At 38.4% G+C, this 21238-nt stretch overlaps 2 protein-coding genes across 2 annotated transcripts; both read left to right on the plus strand.

Annotated features, from left to right (window-relative positions):
- The first annotated feature begins 45 nt into the window (after positions 1–45).
- Positions 46–1200, plus strand: LOC133711459 (uncharacterized). The gene is made up of 2 exons (XM_062137580.1): positions 46–253; positions 356–1200. Exons 1-2 carry the CDS (start codon positions 46–48, stop codon positions 1198–1200), a joined length of 1053 nt encoding a protein of 350 aa, XP_061993564.1.
- Positions 1201–6964: 5764 nt separating this feature from the next.
- LOC133711007 (kinesin-like protein KIN-12B) lies at positions 6965–17150 on the plus strand. Its single transcript, XM_062137166.1, has 16 exons — positions 6965–7464; positions 8522–8659; positions 8745–8828; positions 8925–9050; positions 9174–9233; positions 9355–9408; positions 9501–9593; positions 10730–10825; positions 10983–11128; positions 12684–12833; positions 12923–13052; positions 13140–14429; positions 14530–14628; positions 14717–14869; positions 14938–15735; positions 16617–17150. The coding sequence occupies exons 1-16, from the start codon at positions 7174–7176 to the stop codon at positions 16929–16931; spliced, it is 4023 nt and encodes a 1340-aa protein (XP_061993150.1). The 5' UTR covers positions 6965–7173; the 3' UTR covers positions 16932–17150.
- Positions 17151–21238: the final 4088 nt, after the last annotated feature.

Below are 21238 nucleotides of genomic sequence, written 5' to 3' on the forward strand. Positions count from 1 at the left end.
CGTGCACCAAATGAGGAACGACTTAGAGAAGAAAGGGGCAAAGGTATGTTGGCCGACTACTTTGTCAACCGGCCAGTGTTCAAAGATCCGGTGTTCCGAACACGTTACAGGATGAGTCTCAATCTCTTCAAGCGTATATCTACTGACCTTTGCCAGTATGATCGTTACTTTGTTCAAAGGTCAGATGCTACCGATAAAGTCGGACTGCTTCCGGAGCAGAAGATGACAGCTGCCTTGCGAATGCTTGCTTACGGTGCAGGGGCAGATCAATGTGCTGAGTATTGTCGGATGGCGAAATCCACCTCCGTCGCAGCCCTTCAGCACTTTACATGAGGAATTGTTGATCTTTACTCAGCAGAATACCTCCGCGCTCCTACTACAGCCGACCTCAGACGACTTCTTGCCAAAGCTGAGAGGAGAGGTTTTCCTGGAATGATTGGGAGCATCGACTGTATGCATTGGCAATGGAAGAATTGTCCGACAGGTTGGGCTGGAGAATATAGTGGTAGGAAACATATCCCCACTATCATCCTAGAAGCAGTCGCATCTTACGACACCTGGATTTGGCACGCATTCTTTGGAATGCCCGGGGCATGCAACGACCTGAACATCTTGGCAAAGTCTCCGTTGTTTGATGAGCTTACCGCCGGTAGAGCACCTCTGATCCAATTCCAAGTTAACAACAGAGCTCACAGTCTAGGGTACTATCTTGCCGACGGTATTTATCCTCGATGGACGACTTTCTTGAAAACTGTTCGAAATCCTACACGCCCCAAGGAAATCGAGTTTGCAAAGACTCAAGAGGGGTATAGGAAGGATGTAGAGAGATGTTTTGGTATATTGCAGTCACAGTTTGGTATTGTTAGAGGAGCTGCTCGTGGGTGGCATAAAGAGGACCTTCGATACATTATGTTGACGTGTATTATATTACACAACATGATTGTCGAAAATGAACGACCTGAAGACAGCGATGATGAGTTGGAGTCCGATGATGAGGAGGATAACAATATGAGGCCCAGGATTGCTGAGGTATGGGAGGGACCAACTGGTAGAGACTTTGATCCTGTTGGTAGAGATGCTCATCATATGAACGGATTCATGGACCGCTACCAACAAATTAGATCTGAGCACAGTCACTCCAACCTTCAGGAAGACCTCATTCAACACTTTTGGGAATTTCAAGGCAATATGAGTATCTAGATCTGTTATTTGTGTGTGTTTTCTATTAGTTTTTATGTTTTTAATTATGTTTGTGTGGTTTCATTTAGCTTTTCATTTGTAAGGGTATTATTCAAATAAATTTTCATTTCATCAATCTAATATTACATAAGTGAAAAACCAAGCATTGGAATCATAACAATACAATTATTTAAAATATATAACTCCCTAATTTTCCTAATCCTCATCTTCATTAGGAATCCAATTTGTGTTTGTGGGGTCATCCATATGGTTGGGGTTGGTGGATTCACCCGAAGAGAAAGGTGGGGAAGGGACACCACCGGTGAATGGTGATTGTGGGAAGCCACCGGGGAAAGGAGATTGTGGATAATACCCACCGGGGAATGGTGGTTGTGGATAGCCACCGGGGAAAGGAGGTTGTGGATATCCACCGACAAAAGGAGGTTGTGGATAATATCCACCGGTGAATGGTGGTTGTGGGAAGCCAGATCCACGGGTTGTATCTTCAGCTTCTTTCTCCGCAATTTTTTTTTGTTTTCTTTGCCAGTAATTCTTTTTGGTTGGCGTCATTTTACTTGTGTCCATCTCCATAATACGCTCTTCCCTCTCTTGATTTTTGAATTCCCTCTGTTGAATATCCAATTGCAAGCGTATATAATCTTGTTGTTGTTGGTCACGGAGATGTCGAGCATATTCCTCATCACGTTTCTCATTGGCAGACAACATTGATGTTTGGTTGGTTGCTATAGTCTCCACAGCGGCTGTCAGAGGACTGGAATCATTAGATGCTTTCTTTCCTTTCCAAAGAGCTTCTTTGGCAGCCTTCTTTCCTTGAGGCCTCACCGAAGTATTGGGAGTTGCATCGGCGTTTACCTCATCTGCATCTATGTCCAACTGGACATGAGAATCAGGAACGGATTGTTGTGTGTGCATCCGTTCAGTTCCTCCCCTGGAGGTTCCTCCAGCCGAAGAGGAATGGTTTGGAATGTCATCAAATTGTTGAAACCCCTTAACAATCTCGTAACATTCTAAACTAATGAAATCACCTTTTTTTGGTTTTCCTTTCGATTTGGTCATCGTAGCTCTCCACAAATCTTGTGCTTGACGTAGCTATTTAATTTAAACAAAAAAGTATAAATCTATTAGTACAAATATAAACGAGGTACGATGTATCAACTATTTAAATATAAGGTGAGTATAATGTATAATTTAAATAAAATGAAGTCTAAAGTATGATTATGAAGTACTAATTTGAAGTATAATTATCAACTAAATTTGAATATATCAACTAATAATTTAAAGTATAATTATCAACAAATATTTCAACTAATAATTTAAAGTAAGATGTATCAACTAATTAAATTTTAATATACACTAAAAGAATCATAAAAATTAATATTCGTGTTACACTACAAATTCATACCTCATCAATCATATTCGCACCACTCTTGTACCAAAGCTTCGCTTGCCTTAACGCACAATGCCAAGCATAAATTTCGACTTTCAAGGTTTTCCACCTCCCTTGAAAAGCTTGCAATGATCGGACATATCCATCCCAATGTTCGGCATAGTGTTGGCGTACATCTATCCATAGATCATCTTTTCTTCATTCCGTACCCTTTGACGGATCTTGGCTAACAGCCCTCCAAGACTTGCACAATTGAATGTCTTCATTAGTCTGCCAACGTGTTCCGTCAATACTTGGATTTGATACTGGTTGGACAATCGTATTGCCTCGTACACTCATATTGGAATAAAAAAATTGTAGAGTATGAAAGCTTTGAGGAGAAGGAACAAAAAAAAATTTGAGTAAGAAAGATGATTTTTTTGGTGTGAGAAGTAAAATAGGAGGTAAGGTATTTATAGAAAATTTTGGTTATATTTTTTTTTGTTATCGTTGAAATCTAACGGTTTTTTTTTTTTTTTAACCTCTGCAAATCGAGTTTGATCTCCAGCCGTCAGATCCATTTCAGTTTCATAAGCAACGGTCCAGATCTGTGGACCGTTGCATTCAAATCTGCAAAGTAGCCCAACGGCTACACGCCACGTCGCCGCATCACGCCACTAAACGACAAAAAAATGGCTGCTACGCGCCTGCAGTCGTTGTCCCCGCTAGACGACAAGAAACTGGGCTTCAATTCCCCCCCACGGCGCGTCTCCCCGAGCTTCTTCTTTTTGGGCCACGCTGGCATCCTGGGTCACGGGCTCAGTCACCCTCCTACCCGAGTTCGTGACCTGGGCCTCCCACTGTGGTTTTGCCCCAAGCCTGGTGGAATGGTGAATAGTGAGCTGGGTCACCATTTTTGCTGCTTTTGACGTGGTGCCCGGGCAATAAGATGCCCGGTGAACTTGCCCTGAGAGAGAGGCAGCCATGTTTGAGTCTTTGAGAGTTTGGGAGAATGAGAGAGAGTGAGAGACTCGATTAGGCCGATAGTGGGATAGGTTTTGGCGTTTTGCTTTTGACGTCTAGGTTTGGCATTTGCTACAGTGGCTACTTGAGTTGGACTTCGACATTTGGGCTTTGTACCTTCGGCGTTTGGGCCTTAAACAGCCAGAATGGCAGAATCGATTTAAGAGACCCAGATTGACAGATTCAAATACTTCATGTCTTCCTCAAAACTTCTATAGTTTTTGTACACATCTAATATTGTACGTAATAGAAAATAATAAAAATATAATATTAATTTTTAGGGCCGGGCTTCATTTGTATGACCCATACCCTACCCTATTTAGAAAGGGTCGGGCCGGCCTGCCCTAATAGAAGGGTCGGGCGGGCTTTGGGCCCAAGGGCCATATGATAAGGCCTAATTTCAGGCATATCGAGAAGAATGTCATTGATATAGTGTCATTGACACCTTACTTAGAGTAAAAGGAAAAAACAAGGACAGTAAAAATGCTCAAAACTACATGAACGTTCATTTTTCCATGACCATTTCTAGAGAAAATTATGGGTTTCTTAAGCTTATATATGATGTGAAAAGCATTTGAGCATAGGCTAATTATTTCTCATGGCGTGGACAAATAACTTTTTTCAGTTGTGTGTCATAGGATTTGGTCAGTAGATGATTTCTAAGCCAATACGAGATGATGAGAGATTGTATATATTGCTTTCTTATCTGGGAACTTCAGATTTTAAGTTTTGTCTAACTTTGAAGATGCTTGAATTCTTATTTGAGCTTTTTAGAGTTCTTGTGAGGTTTCGTAACCTTCCACATCATAGACCACCTGTAATCCCCATTTTGGCCTTGTGGCTTGAGTTCACATATGTTGGTCATGTAGGATATAGCACTAAAGAAAAGATAGTTAAACACGTTGAGGAATTGATTTATGCAACAGTGCATGGCATGTGCAGACTTGAAATTCTGGTGAGTAGCCATGCAGTTGCTAGGAGACGTAAGAAAAGCGTATATGGCTGACAGGAGTATGCTTTTGTATGGGAAGGTGATCGCAAGAACATTGCTTGGGTTGGCACAAATACAATGGCATGAGTTTAGGCTTAGAATGAGCTGCTGTTATTATTATTTTTTTTTTCCCTTATGGACTGTGCAATATCCTTCGACAATTTGTTTAGGAGCATGTGTACGTATGGGTTTTATGTGAAGCCTGCTTGACATGAGTGAGAGCATGAGCCTTCTTATAAGTTATAACTTGCATGGTATGGGCATGAGTCATAATGATGATCTCTTGCGCTCATAACGTCTTTTACTGTACATTCGCATTTCTCTGGACATGCTGACTAAGAAATTTAGAATCAAATCAGTTTGACTCCTGAACACATTTGGGCTCAAACTAATAGCTATCCACAATTTTGATTAAATATATAAATAAAGATGACTAATAGAATACTTAAGGGTATCCTTATTTTTTTTTAATTTTTAATTTTAAAAATACAACTAATGTTCTAAAAATCACTAACCGCTAGTCGGGAAATGATCAAAGGCCTAGCACTGATGCTGAGAGGCCTAGGCAGTTTTTTTTTTTATCTTGTTTTTATAGCGCATATATATATATATATATATATATATATATATATATACAGTCCGGCTACACTAAGGATGTCCTTAGTTTTTCTTAGGTACGAATTTCCGGTTTTCACCCACTTTCAGATCAAATTTTCACATCTTAACCGTTCAGTTTTTAGGTCCTAATGTATAGATCACCTCTGCAAAATTTCAGCCAAATTGGTGATCATTAAGGCATCCAAAACTATAAATTACAACAATGTAAACGAACGGTTCCGGTTCGACAGATTCGGTTCGTTCGTGTAAATTGCAGTTTTGGACGCCTTAACGATCACCAAATTGGCTGAAATTTTGCAGAGGTGATCCATACATTAGGACCTAAAAACTGAACGGTTAAGATGTGAAAATGTGATCGGAAAGTGGGTGAAAACAGTAAATCCGTTCCATAAGAAAAACTAAGGACATCCTTACCTGAGAAAAATCATATATATATATATATATATATATATATATATATATATATATATATATATATATAAAGTAATATAATTGACTAAAAATACTCAAAATATAAAGAAAATATAAAGCATACAATGAAACAATGAGTATTTGAAAAGAGACGATTGGGGATTGAATAGAGAAAGAGATAAATGGAGATCAAATATAAAAAGAGATAAAGTAGAAACCTTTTTTTAAAAAAAAACTTTTTATCATCCCACCCAAAACCTCCTGATTATTGTGCTAATTTGAGATTACTCGAGGCAGACTACCACCGTCTAGGGCAAGTCTTGGAACACTGAATACAACAACGAGTAGACAACTATGAGAGCTTGGCTGGACACCTCTCACTTAACAATAAGACATTATATATATGCCACTACATGGCCGTGGGTGATACTCCTACAGTTTTATTTAATTTTTTTTTGAAAACCTATCATTTAAAAGAAATAATTGTTTTACTCAAAAAAAAAAAAAAAAAGAAGGTTGTCTTTGACCACCTCTTTTACTGTTGTTTTGTCAAGGTACGACAATATCTTCCAACAGGGAAGGAGGCGGCTATTTGTGCGATCGGTTTAAGTTTTGTGATGCTGTGTGAGGAGCCCAAATTTAGTGTGGAGGCCCAAAGTAAATTGGGCACCTACGGTAAATTGGGAACCAATAACAAACTGGGGTGCCATTGGGTTTTCGACCCAATTTGATTTGCTGACCCAATCTCATATTTCAGACCCCGGAGGAGTGATCCAAGACATTTTGCTTATGTTTGGAGGTGCTTATGCTAACAAACTACGGCCTACTGCCCTAGTGTTATAATCAAGAAGGCTTATGTGTTTGAGGTTGAAAATGTTTTAAGTTTTCTTGATAAAGCTTACCTACTATGCCGTGCTTTTACACTGAATTGATGAGATTTCTGAAGCACCACAATTGATTACATTGGTGAAAAAAATCTCTTTAAATTTTGATTTTGTGTAAAAATGCTAATCCTAATAGTATGTGCTTGTTGAAATAAGTGAGGTTCAATGTAATAATGAATGGTACTAGGTTTTCTATTCTGCGTGATTGATTTTAAACATAGAAAATCATTATAAGTGTTGTTCTTGGCTTTGAATTAAGCCATATTTCTAGTTTTACTCAAAAAAAAAAAAATGAAAAGAAAATAAATAAAAAAATGAATGGAAACTAGAATTGAATCCGAAGCGGTCACATCCGCATATATCCAGATCCAACAGGCCCGGGCAGAGATCCAACACAAGCTTAATTTTTCAAATTTTTCGTCGTCGAGGGAAGAGAATCAATCAAAATAAATCAATAGAAAAAAGACCCTACACATGTGCTTTTCCCCCAAATCGCCCAAATTCAAATTCCTCCTCATCTTTCACTCGCTCTCCTCCTCCAACGGCTACATCTCTCTCTCTCTTCCTTCCCCCTCCTTCTCTCTCGCTCCCTTGTCCTTCCAAACCCTACTCTCTCTCTCTCCCCCTCACTGTCTCTCTCTAAAACCCGCTCCCTCTCTCTCTCTCTAGAATTGACGAACATGAAGTCTATGCAGCCGCGCCACAACTTCTTACGGGAGACGACGGAGCCTCCCCAGTCGCCAAACCCTAGCTCCGGCAAGCCTAGGGTCCCGCGGAAGCATAAAGCCTCGAAGGAGAACGCGCCTCCGTCTTCAGATCTCAACTATACGGCCTTCGATTCGAAGCCTTCGCCCGCGGCCAAGCTGAAGAGTCCGCTGCCGCCTCGGCCGCCGCCGTCAAATCCTCTCAAACGGAAGCTCGAGATGCTCCCTGAGAACTCCGTCCATGGAGCCTCTGATTCTGGCGTCCAGGTACTGCGACCGCTTCCGCTTTTCTTTAATCCTGAGATTGTTAATTTGGGAAATCGGTTTGTTTTGTGTGAAATCTTGTGGTTTTTGCTTGTGATTTGGACTTTTGTTGATGTTGATTTGGTGTTATTGATCCTGTAAATTGATTCTGTTTGCACTTCAGTTTCTTGATTCTTGACTCGCTTTGTTTGGCTGCTGTTAAAGATCAAATAAATCTTTCCTAGGAACAGCTTTTTGAACCTTAATTGTATGTTTGATGAACATGAAAGCCATTTACGATCGAAAGCAAAAGCAGCTCGGCACTTGATCAAATAGGTCCGGGAGGTGTACTATTATATCGCTTTGGTCCGGAAGTAATAATACATTTATAATCCATCAATGCGATAGGTATAAAGAAAATGAGTGTTTTTATTTCAATTAAGAAGTTGTTCATCTATATTAACCAGGTTTGTTACTAGTTCACAAATTAGCTGTATCGTTTGCTAATTTGTTCAATTGAGGAAGTATGTTCTCTTCTGAGAATCTTGTGGTTTCTGCTGAAAGTTTTTGATTGGGTATCATTTTTCCTTGGATTTTGTTGCCTGCAGCTTTTGATCCTGGACTTGCTTTTGTTTTGCTGCTGATAAGTAACTAAAAAAAAATGTTTTTCCCTCAACTATCTTTTCTTGTTTTGAAAGACTTGTTACTTCCATCTTTAACTTGCTAAATTTAGGAATTCCTTTTGTCTTATAAAAACTCTTCTATTTTTCTTTTTCAAAAGAAAACTGTTGTAATTGTGATTTGATATTGCTTTCACCTCTACTTTTGTATTGTCTAGTTTTTACTCCTTTTGAGCTTTTGATTGTTGATTCGCTACATGTCTGTCTTGCTGCTGTGGAAGGTTAAAATATGAGAATTATGAATGACAGAAGGAATTAAAGAAAATGACGTATTTACCACAACTAAGGAGCCCATTACATTTCTCTTTACCATCCTTCTTCTATTGTGATGGTTGTTTCATATCTTTAGCTGTATCAAAATCTTTGTCTTTTACTATTGTTTATTTTCTTAAAATTGATAGGTAATCGTGAGAATGCGGCCGCCAAGAAAGGACAGGGATGAAGGAGAGATGATGGTGCAGAAAACTGCTGGTGATTCTTTGTCGATAAATGGACAAACCTTCACATTTGACTCAGTGGCCGACACAGATGCATCACAGGCATGACCGACCTCCTTCAATATTGTATTCTTGAACAGCTGATTTTAGATTAAATGCTTATCTTTTCTTCTGTGTATCATTGCAGCTAGATATTTTCCAGCTTGTAGGAGTACCACTGGTTGAAAATTGTATGGCTGGGTTCAACAGTTCTGTGTTTGCATACGGACAGGTATTCTTCCACTCGTCCTTTCCTCTTGTATGCCTATGTTATGTTACTATGTCGTGCTATATCATGTTCTATATGTCTGATAATTGATTTTATTAGACTGGAAGTGGAAAGACATACACTATGTGGGGTCCTGCAAATGCATTGTTGGATGAAAATTTATCAAGTGATCAACAAGGCTTAACTCCCCGTGTTCTCGAGCGTCTTTTTGCTCGCATAAATGAGGTGAATTTTAATTTCATTTGTTAGTATTGCACATGCAGACAAACAAATGAAGTATTATTTGTGAGTTAATAGTTTTATTTCCATATGTTAGTATTCACTATATTTTGGTATTCATCTTTACAGGAGCAAATCAAGCATGCTGACAAACAACTCAAGTATCAGTGCCAGTGTTCTTTTTTAGAGGTAGATTCTAAATGCTGACAAACTCATTTAGATATTGTTAGTATCTATCCATTTCTTTTATAAATTGGTCTATTAATTTCAATTTCAATTGATTGTTTATCAAATTTTTTTTTTCCCGCAGATTTACAACGAACAAATCACAGATCTGTTGGATCCAAATCCAAAAAGTCTTCAGGTAAATGGAACATATTGCTTTTGTCGCTACCAATCTGGTGTACCATGTATTATTTGGTATGCTTAGGTCTTCTATCATTATTTCTTTTGCAGATAAGAGAAGATGTTAAATCAGGTGTCTATGTGGAAAATCTCACAGAGGAATGTGTGCGCACAATCAAAGATGTGACTCAGCTTTTGATAAAGGTTTGCTTTTTTTTTTTCTTGTTGTACCTTAAGCAGTGTATTGGTACATATTCTATTAAAAAGAGACATTTCAGATTATTTCTCAGCAAATCTCACCCTTTTGTTGAATATGAATGGTTTGCTGTTTCAGCAACCACTCTTTCAAAACGTGGAAGTTTAATTCTATTTGTATTTTTTATTTGAGAATTATGCATCCTTATTATTACTGCAGTGAGGTTGTATTGTTGACAGTTTCTTCAACTACGTGGAATGTATTCAAGGTCTTGACCATATATATATATATATGAACTTTTTTGATGATATAATATATCAGTTGTTTTAATTCCAGTAGTCATTTTCTTTTGATGAATGATATACTTACAATGCATGCAAGTAAAAAACAATGAATAGATTCTTAAGATTGACCGAAGATTGAACAATGACCTAAAATATGTTTAAACTATTTTGATGATATGATATATCTATTGTTTTAATTCCAGTGATCATTGTGTTAATTCCAGTGCTCGTTTCCTTTTGATGATATGATATACTTACAGTGCACAAAAGTAAAAAACAAAAAGTAGATTCTTAAGATTGAAGAGTGCGATTGTTTTTCTATAAATATAGCCTTGATTGTGACTCCAGTACTTTTAACTCCATCTAACTTTTTATTAGAAGTGGAAAACTACAAAATGGTTTTAAAAGGAACCAAACTCTTTTTCCTTTTGTTTCATAAAACTCTTGGGATGGTAAAAATACTAGTTCTGTTATCTCCCATGTCTCAAGACTTTTACCAAGCACATCATGCATACATACATGAGTTTCATGAACCAACTATTGGGAACTGTTGAAATGGAAAGGATTTGTTTATCTTCAGAACTACACTAGGGAAAGGTTCTTAGCAAAGAGCAAGCTTCTGAGGACATAGATGTTAGTATAGAATAAGAAATATAGGAACAAGAATTACCAATCATTATTGATTGTGCATCTAACACCCAAGATATTCCCAGTATTAAGGCATTGAATTTACATGATTTTATGGAAGCATTTGTCATGGGGAATGGGAATTCCTTTTTGCCACTGTTTAAAACTAAAAACATTTTTTAAACTGAAAAGTCAGAACACTGGGTAACAGTCTAACATATACATTGTTGCAGGGGTTGTCAAACAGGAGGACTGGTTCAACTAGTATCAATGCGGACAGTTCTCGCTCACATACTGTTTTTACCTGTGTTGTTGAATCTCGATACAAGGTAATAGTTTGACTTGAGAACCGTTGCATTGAACCCAGTGAACTTGTTCATAAAAATTTTACTTTACAAAAAAACTATGCTCAATGATATTTTACATTTCTATCTTGTTTGCACACTCATATCATAGAGTGATTAAAGTAAACTGTCACTTTTGTAGAGTGTGGCAGATGGTACAAGCAGCTTTAAAAGGAGTAGAATAAATCTTGTTGATCTAGCTGGATCAGAGCGCCAAAAGTTAACTGGTGCAGCTGGGGAGCGCTTGAAGGAAGCGGGCAATATCAATCGATCACTCTCACAGCTTGGGTATGGTTTATCTATTTGCTGTCATATATGGTCCTCGATTAAAATTATTTTCAAGCTGGTGCATTTTTTTCTTCATGCTATTTAGCTTTATCTAATTGCGTGATTGGAATCCACTTGTTACTTAACTGATAACAGTGACTTATGAGACAGCAGTCTCAGTTACTATGACCAAATGGCTAAATTGACAATTGAGTATGACCATGATCAAACCAAATTTGGAGCTGACAGGGCTGAGAATATGAGCCTAAGCTAGACATTTAGTTGAGTTTGAGCTGAAGTCAAGCTACACTTAGTGTGCCATGCTCTAATTCATGCTCCAGTTTGAGTTTAATATTCAATATTTATTGAAATTATAATTATAACTTGAAGTTATTATTATTATTTTTTAATTAGAAAATAGTCACTCAGTAAAACAAGGTTCTTCATGAGTTCTGTTAGCGAGCTATCTCATGAGCTGTTGGTGAGCCTGTCAAGCTAAGCTAGCTCTTGATCAAGCTTGGTTTGTTTCTTCTTTTAATTTAACAAGCGTATATAAAATAATATCTTTAAGTTTGTTTTGATTTAATTAAACAAGCGTATATGAGATAATATCTTTAAGTTTGTAGGTCATGGCCTATTATAGTGCTTTTAGGAAAGCCAGAGTATATAAGGAGGTAGGTCATTCCCTGTGCAGTTAGAATGGCAACGGTCCTGGTAACTATTATTAATTTTCTTATAGCAACACCAGTGACACTTTTTTCTGCTTTCAACTTGAAATTCAACCTGATCTCGTGAAGAACATAGATAAGACCTTGACTTATCTGGAGTGGTGCTTTGAAAAGAAAGAGAAGCGAAGAATTAGTAACTTATTATTGCCACCTGCAGATAGGAGAAGGTAAAAGTGATCCCAAGTGAGAAATTGAACAAGAAAAGTTTAGTAAGATAAAATGAAATTTTCATGTGTAGTACAGAGTTCTATTGTACCAGGCAATACCAGAAATGGAATGTATTAATGGTTCTCTCTCTCTCTCTCTCTCTCTCTCTCTATATATATATATATATATATATATATATATATATATATATATATATATATATACGGAGGCGTTCCAAAGAGGACGTCCGCACTTTCGTTAAAGTGCGGACAGCGCTGCTGCAGCTCAGCTCGGGGCGCGACGGAGTGGCGGGGGTTGCCGGAAGGACGCCAGGGGTCGGGCGGAGAGGTCTGCAGTCGGTGGAGTCGCCGGCGACGTCGTTGCAGCGCTGCCCAGAAAACCTGCAGTTGCAGGTCGGGTTGCTGCCCAGAACCTGCAACTCGGACCTCCTCCGACCTCGAACGCTGCCCAGACCCGTCCGCCAAGCCTCCGGCCTCTGTCCGCCAAGCCCCGAGCCGCCGTCGCCGCCTGGAAAGCCTCCGCTGCGTCGCCGTCCGCACTTTAGCAAAGTGCGGACGTCCGCTTTGGAACGGGCCTGTGTGTATATATATATATATATATATATCTGTGTTTAATGTTTTTGTTATGCTAGTTTGAATCCTCTAGCCATGTATTAATTGCAGCTAATAATCTGAGTGCAGGAATTTGATAAACATCCTTGCTGAAATTTCTCAGACAGGAAAGCAAAGGCATATCCCCTATAGAGATTCCAGGTTGACATTCTTACTTCAGGAGTCTCTTGGGGGGAATGCAAAGTTAGCAATGGTTTGTGCTGTTTCTCCAACACAGAGGTAATACTGCAAATCCTTCCTCAAAGTAGCGCTTAACATTTCCTTGTAACCTTTTTGTCAAGGGAAACTTATATAATTCTACATTACAGCTGTAAGAGTGAGACTTTCAGTACATTGAGATTTGCTCAGCGTGCCAAGGCTATCAAGAATAAGGCAGTTGTTAATGAAGTAATGCAGGATGATGTGAATCACTTGCGTGAAGTGATACGACAATTAAGGGTATATTCTCTTTCATTATACTCTGTTACATTGTGCTGCATTAATCTCCAATCAACATGTGGATATGACCTCTGAGCATTTAAACAGGATGAACTACAGCGAATCAAAGCAAATGGGAAGAATGCAGTTGATGCAAATGGAGGTCATTCAGCGGCGTGGTTTCGTCAAAGCTTGAATATACTAAAGGCTAGTCTTAACCGTCCAATGATGTCATCTCATATTGATGATGACGGTGATGAGGAGATGGAAATTGATGAGGAAGCTGTTGAGAGGCTATGTGATGAAGTGGCTAACCAATCAGTTGGCTGTTATGCAAGAAACCTATCTAATGTGAGCAATGTAGATACAAGTAAATCTCATTCCGAACTTATGGGTGTTCAAATTGGAAGCTCTGATGTTCCTCAGACCCACACATCTGGAAGTGGTTTTGTCACAGAACAAGGTTCAGATGATACAGATGTTAAAATGGAAGAAGAAATATCTGATGTTCCTCAGAAGCACACATTTGGAAGTGCTTGTATCACAGAACAAGGTCCTGATGATACAAATGTCAAAATGGAAGAAGAAATTTCTGAACAAGAAGAGTCCATGATTGTTGATTCTGTTGCTGACACCCCAGATATTACAAGTTCCTCCATCTGCAATTTGCTAACTGAAGAGTCAGCCAGTAAAAAAGTACACGATGACTCCTCGTGTGAAGCATCTGAACCGGCTGGTGTAGTATCTGAATATCTTTCAGTTGCAGATGAGCCCAATAAATCACAAAATGTTTCAGTAAATTGTGTTTCTCCGAGCCTCATGATAGTTCCATGTGATGTAACCCCAGTCCTAAAATCTCCTACTCCCAGTGTTTCACCTAGGGTGAACACCAGCAGGAAAAGTTTGAGGACCTCATCAATGATGACAGCTTCTCAGAAGGATCTTTTTGATGGCAGTCAATTAAGCCCAAAGGCCATGCACCTATCTGTGGAGAAACCTGAAAAAATACGCTCCTCTATTGATCCATCAACTCAGACATGTAAGAATTTTTCAGCACCAGCTGAACAGTTGGCAGCAAGCATTCGCCATGGCCTTGAAATTATTGGTAGTCAGCGCCATAGTTCAGCTTTGAGGAGATCAGCATTCAGGTTTTCACTGAAACCTTCAGAGTTGAGGCAGATTTTGCCAGTTCCCAAAGTTGATGCTGGTGTGCAAACTGTTGATGAGTTACCACAAGAAGATTCAGTGGACTATATTTGTAATAATTGCAAGAACAGAATGGATCTAGAGGGTAATAATGAACTTTCAAAAATGGAATTAGTACCTGTGGATGCATCAGAATTAGTACCTGTAGATGCATCAGAGCCTGCTGACAAATCCAGGATGCAGGTTCCAAAAGTAAGTTTGAGGGAGAGTTTCTGGACTTTAAAATAATTGCTTCTGTCGTATTATGTTCATTTGTAAGAGTTACTTGACCTATGCCCCCTTTTACACACAGGCCGTAGAAAAGGTGTTAGCCGGAGCCATCCGCAGAGAAATGGCATTAGAAGACATATGTGCCAAGAAAACTTCTGAGATAATGCAGCTTAACCGTTTGGTAGGTTGCTTCAAGTTTCTTTAACTGCCTTACACGTCTACTGTTTTCATCTATTGTTGGTCTGACATTCTTCAGTTGTCATTTACAGGTGCAGCAGTACAAGCATGAGAGGGAATGCAATGCTATTATATCCCAGACAAGGGAGGATAAGATTCTTCGCCTTGAGAGCCTTATGGATGGTGTTTTACCCACTGAGGAGTTCATGGAGGAAGAACTAGTGTCCCTCACACATGATTACAAGGTATAAATTTGTTTTTGAAATTTACTTTTGTGGTCCCTATGCATATATAGCTTACTAGGTGTGTACAGCTTTTGAAGGAGAAATACGAGAATCATCCAGAGCTTTTGAGGACAAAGATCGAGTTAAAAAGAGTTCAAGATGAGCTGGAAAATTTACGTAACTTTAATGATATGGGTGAAAGAGAGGTGTTGTTGGAAGAGATTCAAGATTTAAGAAGCCAGCTACAGTATTATGTGGACTCCTCATCCACATCATCCCGTACACGAAACTCTGTGCTGCAGTTGACCTATTCCTGTGAGCCAAAGTTGGCCCCTCTTAGTACAATTCAAGAGTCAAATGAGGGAAGCGTTGAGCAGAAATTTGAACAGGAGAGGAAACAGTGGACTGAGGTAGAGAGTACGTGGATTTGTCTTTCTGAGGAATTAAGAACTGAACTTGAGGCTAGCAGATCACTGGTTGAAAAGACAAAGCAGGAATTAGAAACAGAGAAGAAATGTGCTGAAGAGCTCAAGGAAGCAATGCAACGAGCAATGGAGGGGCAGTCGCGAATGTTGGAACAGTATGCAGATTTGGAAGAGAAACATATGGAACTTCTTATAAGGCATAGGAGGATCCGGGATGGAGTGGAAGATGTAAAGAAAGCAGCTGCTAAGGCTGGAGTTAGGGGTGCTGAGTCCAAGTTTATAAATTCTCTCGCTGCAGAAATTACAGCACTGAGATTAGAAAGAGAAAGAGAAAGGAGATATCTGAGGGATGAAAATAAGGGGCTTCAGGCTCAATTACAGGATACTGCTGAAGCTGTACAGGCTGCAGGTGAATTGCTGATACGACTCAAAGAAGCAGATGAGGCTGTTGCTATTGCTCAGGTGCGTTGAGAATAAGTCTTGTTTTGATGGGACTTTATTTAGTTGTGATTCTTTCTTGCAGTGTTCTGGTAACTTTCTTTTGTCTTTTTAAATCTATGTTCTCAAGTCATTTAAATTCTTTGTGTTTGTCCATATGTTTTTGAAAGTTTCATTACACAAGATGACAAAATCCTACGAAGCAGCAATGTATACTGTTCTTTACATTGCCAATTCTTTTTTGTTGTCCTCTTTTATAACATCCTGCTCATCAACTCCCTTTTCATTCTTTTCTGCAAAGAACCCTTTCGACAAAACTCAGTGATCAATCTACAGAACCAACTAGAGATGCTTTTTCGTAAGCTGCAGCCAACTTCATGACCATTTTATTGTTCTATCTGCACAAAACAACTTTTATATTTTGTCACAGATTTTATATGTTTTAAGCTGTGACAGACTTGCAGTCCAATTTAACCAAAACCCTAAATGTGACACTTTTAGTACCCACAATAAGAGGATGGCCTGTGAACATGTTGGGCTCATATACTTTTGTTCATCTTTTGGCCTGTGACATTTTTTGGCCATTTTGAAGGGAAGTTGGTCTAGCCCATTCGATCTTTTGTTCCTTTTTACAAATTTCAGTCATGTTGAACAGAGGATTGATTTGATAGTTAAACTCTTACTATCTGCTCCTTTGTATCCATCTATACTTATTTTCATACGAACATAGGATTGATTTGATAGTTAAACTCTTACTATCGGCTCCTTTGTATCCATCTATACTTATTTCATATGAACATAGGATTGATTTGATAGTTAAACTCTTACTATCTGCTCCTTTGTATCTATCTATACTATTTTCATATGAACATAGGATTGATTTGATAATTAAACTCTATCTACAGAGACAAGCTACAGAGGCCCAGCAAGAAACAAACAAGGCTTACATCAAGATTGAAAAATTGAAGAAAAAACATGAAAAGGAGATAAGCAGTCTTAATGAGCTCCTTGCTCAGTCTCAGTTACCCAAAGAAGCGATCCGACCGGCTTATGATGAAGATTCTCATATCGCAAAATATGACGTAGGTGAACCCCATAGTTTGAGTGATCAGCGGTGGAAAGAGGAATTTGAGCCATTCTACAATGGGGAAGATGGCGAGTTACGAAAACTTGCTGAACCCTCATCATGGTTCTCTGGTTACGACCGATGCAACATATAGGAAGGAGATTGCTTGGTTGATGATTATCAGGTCATCTGGATATATAGTGTGTAGAATCAGAGTTTGTGTTAAATTGTATTTAGAATCAGAGTTTTCGACAAGAAAGTGAATGATTTGTTGTATTCTTTTATTCCTGGAAACGTTAGGCGATGCGAATGCGCATGCGTGTGACGCAAACAAACTCGAAATATATGTGCTCTGTGGAATCTGTTATTCCTATCCGTTGTATGCATAATAATAACTATCATATTCTTACTGATGAAAGTTGAGGAAGACCATGTTGTTGCGTAGCATAGAAATGGGTCTCTCTGAAGGTATGGATATGCTGGATACGGTGGGACCTAGTCGCGGAGACAGTGTACCCGGTACATGAATACAAACAAGTTATATTGTATAATGTATGTGAACAGAATTGAAAATTTATGGTGTTGAAGAATCGGGTCATTAATATTGTTTGGTGGGTGTGTGGTGTGTGCCAAGAGGATAGGGGGCAATCTTCAAGTAGATTTAAGATTGAAGAGGACTAATGTGGGAGGGGTAGGCGTGATGTGGGAGAGTCTACTACCATGTCCTGGAGACCACAAGAGAACAAGCATTCAAGTCTGTTGCCATGTCTTTCTCTGACATGAATCTGTATCACCCTACCGGTGGACCATTACTATTCCAGTTCCAAGGCTGTTCATGGAGGCTTAGGGATACAACGGAGAACATGTAGGCCTTCAACCCCAAGCCCCAACCATTCCTCACTCAACTCCAAATCCCAAAGTATATCTTCGTGTTGTTTCCTTCTTTAATTGTTTTGGTAGATATGTTTTTGTTTTGATCGAAAAGGATTTATTTATTTATTTTTGTTGTTGTTGGTTGAGAACTAAAAGCCATCACCACATTTTGATATATAGTAACCAACAAAAAGCCATTCCAATGTAACAAGGCAAATGGGTATGAACGCCGCATCAAAGTAATTCTAATCGGTAAAATGATCATATGTTTGGGATAATGGAAAAGAAGGTGGGTTATGAAAAATGGGGAATTCTTATGCCACTTCAAAGCGCCGGAGGGTAGGTAGAGAGTCATCTCTAAGGGACCGTGGTCGACGATGTTCCTTGTTGATTATGTTCCACTTCCTCCCGATTTGGGTCCAGATCCATGGAATCCCACCGGTACTCGCATGAATTGCGATGGGCTCATTATATAGGCTCTTCCGTGGGCGACCTCTTGCATGCATGTCGACTGGAGAGGAACGAGGTCGTATAGGTTCTCATCGTCAAGGATACCGATGCATGTACCAATTTTCTGATTTGTTTTTTGGTGAAATTAATTTTAAGTATTTTAATATGAAAGGCCTTTGTGATATCTGTAGGTGTCTTTGGCATGCAGTTAAGGGCATGACCACCTCGCCTTTTGGACAACGAAGCCCCCGCGCCGCCTTCACTTCGACTGGGTTTATTCCATGGACAACCATCACAAGACATTAGGGACCTTTAACCCGTCCGACGCCGCCGCCACGAGGGCTTGCCGCCGGAGAGTTCGCTAGCTTTTTTCTTTTGGCTCTCTAGGGTTCGCTCTGTTTATGTAAAGTGATTTTTGAACTTAATTAGCTAAAATTTGACTTTAAAATGACTAATATTGTTAAAGATGCTTTAATGTCACTAAATTAAATTTTACATTTTTTTGAAATAATGTATATTTTGGTTAATTTTTTTTTACAAAAAAAAAAAATTATAATTCATTAATTCCAACCATCCATAGAGGGAAAAACTCACTCTCTCTCCATGCATGTCTTGAAATCAACATTCTGTCGTGGCCCACAGATGGGAGACAACTCAAACAAGTGTGGTTTGGTGGATTCCAAGTCCTGCATAATTTGCTCCTCTGATTTGAAATTTTAGTTTGTTATATATGATCTTCTGCTAGGCTGGAATTGCATTCCCCTGTCCATTCAATTAATTACTTTTGAATTTTGAAAAAGAGAAAGTTCATGGAGCTAACATAAACTAATTCCTTGACTTCTACGCAACATTTCTTGAATTGAATCATTATAGATTAAGCGCCCACAATCAACTCATTACCTTCTTCTTCTTCTTCTTCTTGGTCACTGTTGAGTAACCCAAGCTGATAACTGATAAGGTGGTACTACAGATGGCATGCATATAAAGTGTGATTGGATCGGAATTGATGGCCTTGATGCTCATATGGGTGGTTTGGTGATGTGAACTGATAGCTTCCAACTGGCTACTGCCACCGTTATCCTCCCACCCCCACCCTCACCCCACATCAAAGGTCATATATACCCATCAAAGTTAAAGCTCAATGCTGATCTGCTTGAGATGAAAGAAAGAGACATAAAGGGGATTGATCTGTACTGAAAATAAAAGTCTGATTACTATATTTCCTGGCCATATAGCTCTAGTAAAAGAAAAGGAAAGAAAAAAAAAATAAATGTGTTAAGGTCTTGTCACTAACTACTAACAATTAAATGATATTGGTGTGAGAAAAAAAAATCGGCTCAACCGGTGATTTCACTTAAGGGAACCCTTTGTGGTTTACTTAAAGTGTGAGTAAGGATGGGAAATTATATTAGAGTAGATTTTAATCAAGTCAGCGTTATTCAAAATTATAGAAATATCGGAATAGCGAGATAGAAAGGAACAATTAGAAGAAAATCAAAGTGTAAGGCTTAGTTATTAATGAAGCTAACTTAATACTAAATTTTGAGTGAGGATCGGAAATTGTGTTAGGGTAGATCCTAATTAAGTTAGTATTATTGTTTAGAGGATCGAAAATGTTGTTAGGATAGGTCCCAATCAAGTCAGTATTATTGTTTAGTAATAATTGTTCGAAATTGTAGGTGATTTCACTTAAGGGACCCTTTGAGGTTCCACCTAAAGCGCGAGTGAGGATGAGAAACTATGTTAGATCTTAATCAAGCCAGCATTATTGTTTAGTGAGATTTTTCAAAAGTATAGCAATATCAGAATAGCGAGATAGAAAGGAACCATTAGAAGAAAATCAAAGTGTAATGCTCAGTTATTGAAGCTAACTTAATACTAAATTTCGAGTGAGGATTGGAAATTGTGTTAGGGTAGATCCCAATCAAGTTAGTATTATTGCTTAGAGGATTTGAAATATTGTTAGGATAGATCTCAATCAAGTTAGTATTATTGTTTAATAAAATTGCACGAAATTATAGCAATTTCGGAATAGCAAGATAAAAATGAACAATTAGAAGAAAATAAAAGTGTAATGCTCGGTTATTGGACCCTATTGTGGAGTATGTTCTAACATGCAATAAAACCCCACAAGAGAACACACCCCCATGGGTCTTTCCTAATCATACTCCCTACCCCACAAGGAGTTGGGACCAATTTATCACTATCATAGCAGAAGTTAGTAATAGTTCCTAATTTAGTTGATATTTGTGGACCTCTGGGAACTGATTTTTCTTATCTTACATGTAATCATATGCCATGTGTTCAAATCAACAACTAAGAATGAATGTGATCGTGTGTTTAACCCAAACTAATATTTAAATTGTGATTTGGAAACAAAACAAGACAAGACATGAGTGAGTGAGTGTTTTGATAGGGGTCACTAAATTGCAAGTGAGGTCAGACGTGCTTGTCTTGTCATTAACTCAATATCAAGTCCTTATCACCAAACCAGGCCATATAAGGAGGCAGATCCTTGTGTTATTTTTTTTTTTTGTTGTCATTATCATTTATTTAAGGGTAGATCTATTCAGACCTCCCGATTTACTTTTTATACCTCTTTTTTTATTTTTGTCCATCAAATTTCCGAATTTACCTTTATTTGTATTTTACATATTTGAATTCCATTTTATCAACCTCCTATTCCATCCATTTATATCTTCAGCTCAAGTTGGTTGTCGGGTACCAATTAAGGTTGACTGCAAAGCTTCCGCGATTTGGTCGGCGGCACAAGCCCAAAAACAAATGAGCAAGAATTGGTTTGAGTTAATTTTTTGGTTGCAGAACAAAGCTTGCATGTTGATAATGATAATAGAAATTATATTTCTTTAATAAATTAAAGGATTGTAGAATACTGATTTTCGCTGCCTCTGTTGCTCATCAGATTTATTAACCGTTTGGATTGCCTTTGTTATAGTTGCTGAATGAAAGATTAAATATAAATTAATTCATAATTCCTTAAGTTTGATAGAGAGAGACGACGGAGAAAACTTATTGGATCTGCAAATAAATAGTGTAAACATATCGCATTGGAACTTCTCTGTTGGGATTGCACACGGCTGCAATATTCACTTGTAATTTTTTTTTTTTTTTGGATAT

Source organism: Rosa rugosa, chromosome 5, assembly GCF_958449725.1.
Source record: "Rosa rugosa chromosome 5, drRosRugo1.1, whole genome shotgun sequence".
Lineage (NCBI taxonomy): Eukaryota > Viridiplantae > Streptophyta > Magnoliopsida > Rosales > Rosaceae > Rosa > Rosa rugosa.